The following is a 2,916-nucleotide window of genomic DNA, read 5'->3' as shown; positions in this document are numbered from 1 at the left end:
ACATCATTGACAACGTGCGAACTTTCAAAGTAATAAATAGCGATGCCAATACATGTACAGTAGGTATATGCAGTCCAGATCCAGTACCCCCCCCCCCTACTATCACCACCACCACCCGAAATGATCACACAACGTTCCACAGAAGGCGCTCACGTGCATAAACAAATTGCCAATTGATCTCAGACGTACGCCTTATTTCTTGTTGCTGCGGAGGGCTCGTGCACATTTTGCTGTCGGCACTCGGCACGTCTGGAATTGTAGTAGTCAAATAAGGGCAACGTGTACATCATCGGACTACGTACATTGCTGTACAGTCTGTGGTACAGTATAGCATTGGAGCGTAGAGAAAGTAGCTTCGGGCGGAAAGCCCAGGAATCGTGCTTTGCCACATCAAAAATTATCGGTGGTGCAGTCCTCGATAAACAGGTCCTGCGATTACTGTTTTCCAAGTGTAATACAAATATGTGGGCTGCTGTCGGTACGTATCGCGGATCGTAGTGAATACCGCACCGAAATCTAGACGCGCACCACCACCGGTCTGGGTGAAAAGTGATGACATTATTCGTTCGCCAAGGTTAAAGCGCTTTAGTTCCACAAATATTCTCTCGAAGCATGCGTATCTCATTCATGCTGTCTGTTGCGATGGCTACCCTCTACTTTGCGATCTGTAACGCGACTGGAGACTTCAATCCAATCACGCTGTCAGCAATGGGATCGCCAGAGCTCGTCCACACGCTTGACGAAGTGCGCAGCGACGCTGGGACCCCGAAAAGATATTTACGAGTACACGGAAAGGATGGAGAAACCGGAGCGGAGGAGCGAGGTCTTGGTGAACTAATGGCTAAGATTAAATACATGGTGGAGAATGCAGACCTCAGATCATTGCTTAAGGCAATCCTGGATGAAATATTAAAGGCCGATGACGGGTATAGGACTTGGGTGGCGCTTCGGTATAACGCACACGGCGCTGGCGAGCTGTTGAACTTATGGTCTCCAAGAAGAGATTGATGTACGGTCAGGTTAAACATCGTGTGCTTTTCCACACCATAGCTAAGGAATCAGACGAAGTGGCATCAGCACCATGCTGAACATACATAAATCAAACTTTTTACCACATAATGTGTGCTCCCAACTATCGTACCACTGGATATAATAATTTTAACTCGTCGTAAGACGTGCTTGGGTTGCCTAATTCTGGGATTTTGCTTGGTTGTAACCAAATCATTTATCACAGTACTTGAATGACCCATTCAGGACAGACTGAAAAAATATTTGCGAGCTCGCTGGTCACAATAGTTCTGATCGCACTAACACCGCAACTTTGGACAACGTCATACTGAAGCACTACAGGTCCCTTCCATAAATGATGCTCTATCATTTTATATGATGATCAAAAAGTGCGACAGATTCATTTTGGATCTAAAACAAATGTTTGCTAGAGCACATGAAAAGTTAGATTATATAGGACGTTTGCACTTTCGATCGACGATGTATTTGAAGCAGTGTAGGTAGCATGCTTCGCATCAAGGACGCGACACCGTTGTGTTGTATCACTTGACTATTTACAAGTAGAGTGGTCCTCACACTCGATAAATAATCTCTATAGTGCTGTCCTCAAAACGTGTTAGCCCGAGGATGAAGCACTACCTCAGAAAATTGACCACTGGAAGAATGCCCGGTACTTTTTTATGATCGAAACCGACTTTCATTAAGCTTTGTATGCATACATTTCAAAAAATACTGGCAATCCTTTCGGTGAATTCATGATCGACGTAGCTTGAAATCCGGCAAAGTCGAGGTAGTTTTGCCATTGCCGTGCTGTCGCGCTTCTTAAGAAGCAGCTTTACTTGTCAATTTCTTCCCTTTGAGGCGCTCTCTGTAGACCGACTGGACGCTCCTAAATATGAGAAATCATTACTTTTATGGACTTCGGCAAAAAATCATACTCTTGGAATACCCTCCGAGAGGAATAAAATTTCGGGCTCCGAAGTCAAGCAGTTTACAAGCCTCGTAATATGAAATACAAAACTACCACAAATGACTGCTCTGGGGTTCTTAATTATGAAAAGTCAGTATTGTGCAGCACGTCCGAAGTAGTCTGTTCTGCAGTATTCTTTTTCAACCTCCAACTTTCTTGACATCCCAATTAATATTGGATGCAACCGTCTGTGTTGCACGTGCTTTCTGGCGAGGCTCGCAAGAAGAACAACGAAGCTGTCTCGGCAATGTTTAAAATGCCTCGCAGTTCGTATTATTTTAGCGTACGCAGTAGGTCACTGATCGAGGCGGCCATGGCTGATCCACCCTCACCTTTATTCTAACTCAGGTTCAAAACAAAGCTCGAGTAGAGCGCACAGGCAAGTCACACACACACATACAAATTTCCAATTACTTCTTAGTGCATCTTGCTCTTCTTCTAAGCGACACGTTCTTATAACATCGTGTAAGAGACTATGAAAAGACTTGCGTAAGGATAAGAGCCACCTTCACGCAGCAGCACCGCATTCTTCTTCATTCCTGGGCCTAGTCTCTCTCGTGGGAGACAGCAACGCTCGTCTCTCTCTCTCTCTCTCTTAAACTTCAGCAATAACAAGCACAACCAGAGCCGATTCTCAGCAACCACTGCCCTTAATGCTGCCTAAGCTACACTGAAGATTGATCCTGTAATGCCGAATCTGTGCCGTGACATGACGGTTAGCTGACAAGTTGCCTCCGGTGCCTTACTACGCTTTAGTAACTAGGCTGTTTTTTTTAGATGACCGTTGCGGTAACGATAAGGGTGCATGAGCCCACTAAGCGAAGCTGTTGTTGTTATTCCACTAAAAATGTGTTATTTATCACACACGTTTTGGCATAATAAACCGAAGTATTAATCACTGTGATTTGCAACGCTCACACTTCTTTCCGATAGAAATC

At 44.8% G+C, this 2,916-nt stretch overlaps 1 protein-coding gene across 1 annotated transcript; it reads left to right on the top strand.

The window, feature by feature from the left end:
• Positions 1-612: 612 nt before the first annotated feature.
• On the top strand, positions 613-1,008 carry PITG_09915 (secreted RxLR effector peptide protein, putative; the record flags this gene model as incomplete). Its single annotated transcript, XM_002902419.1, has 1 exon — positions 613-1,008. One exon carries the CDS (start codon positions 613-615, stop codon positions 1,006-1,008), a length of 396 nt encoding a protein of 131 aa, XP_002902465.1.
• Positions 1,009-2,916: the final 1,908 nt, after the last annotated feature.

The sequence above is a fragment of the Phytophthora infestans genome, genomic scaffold, assembly GCF_000142945.1.
Source record: "Phytophthora infestans T30-4 supercont1.17 genomic scaffold, whole genome shotgun sequence".
Taxonomy (NCBI): Eukaryota; Oomycota; class Peronosporomycetes; order Peronosporales; family Peronosporaceae; genus Phytophthora; species Phytophthora infestans.
This window is presented reverse-complemented; position numbering and strand designations above follow the sequence as displayed.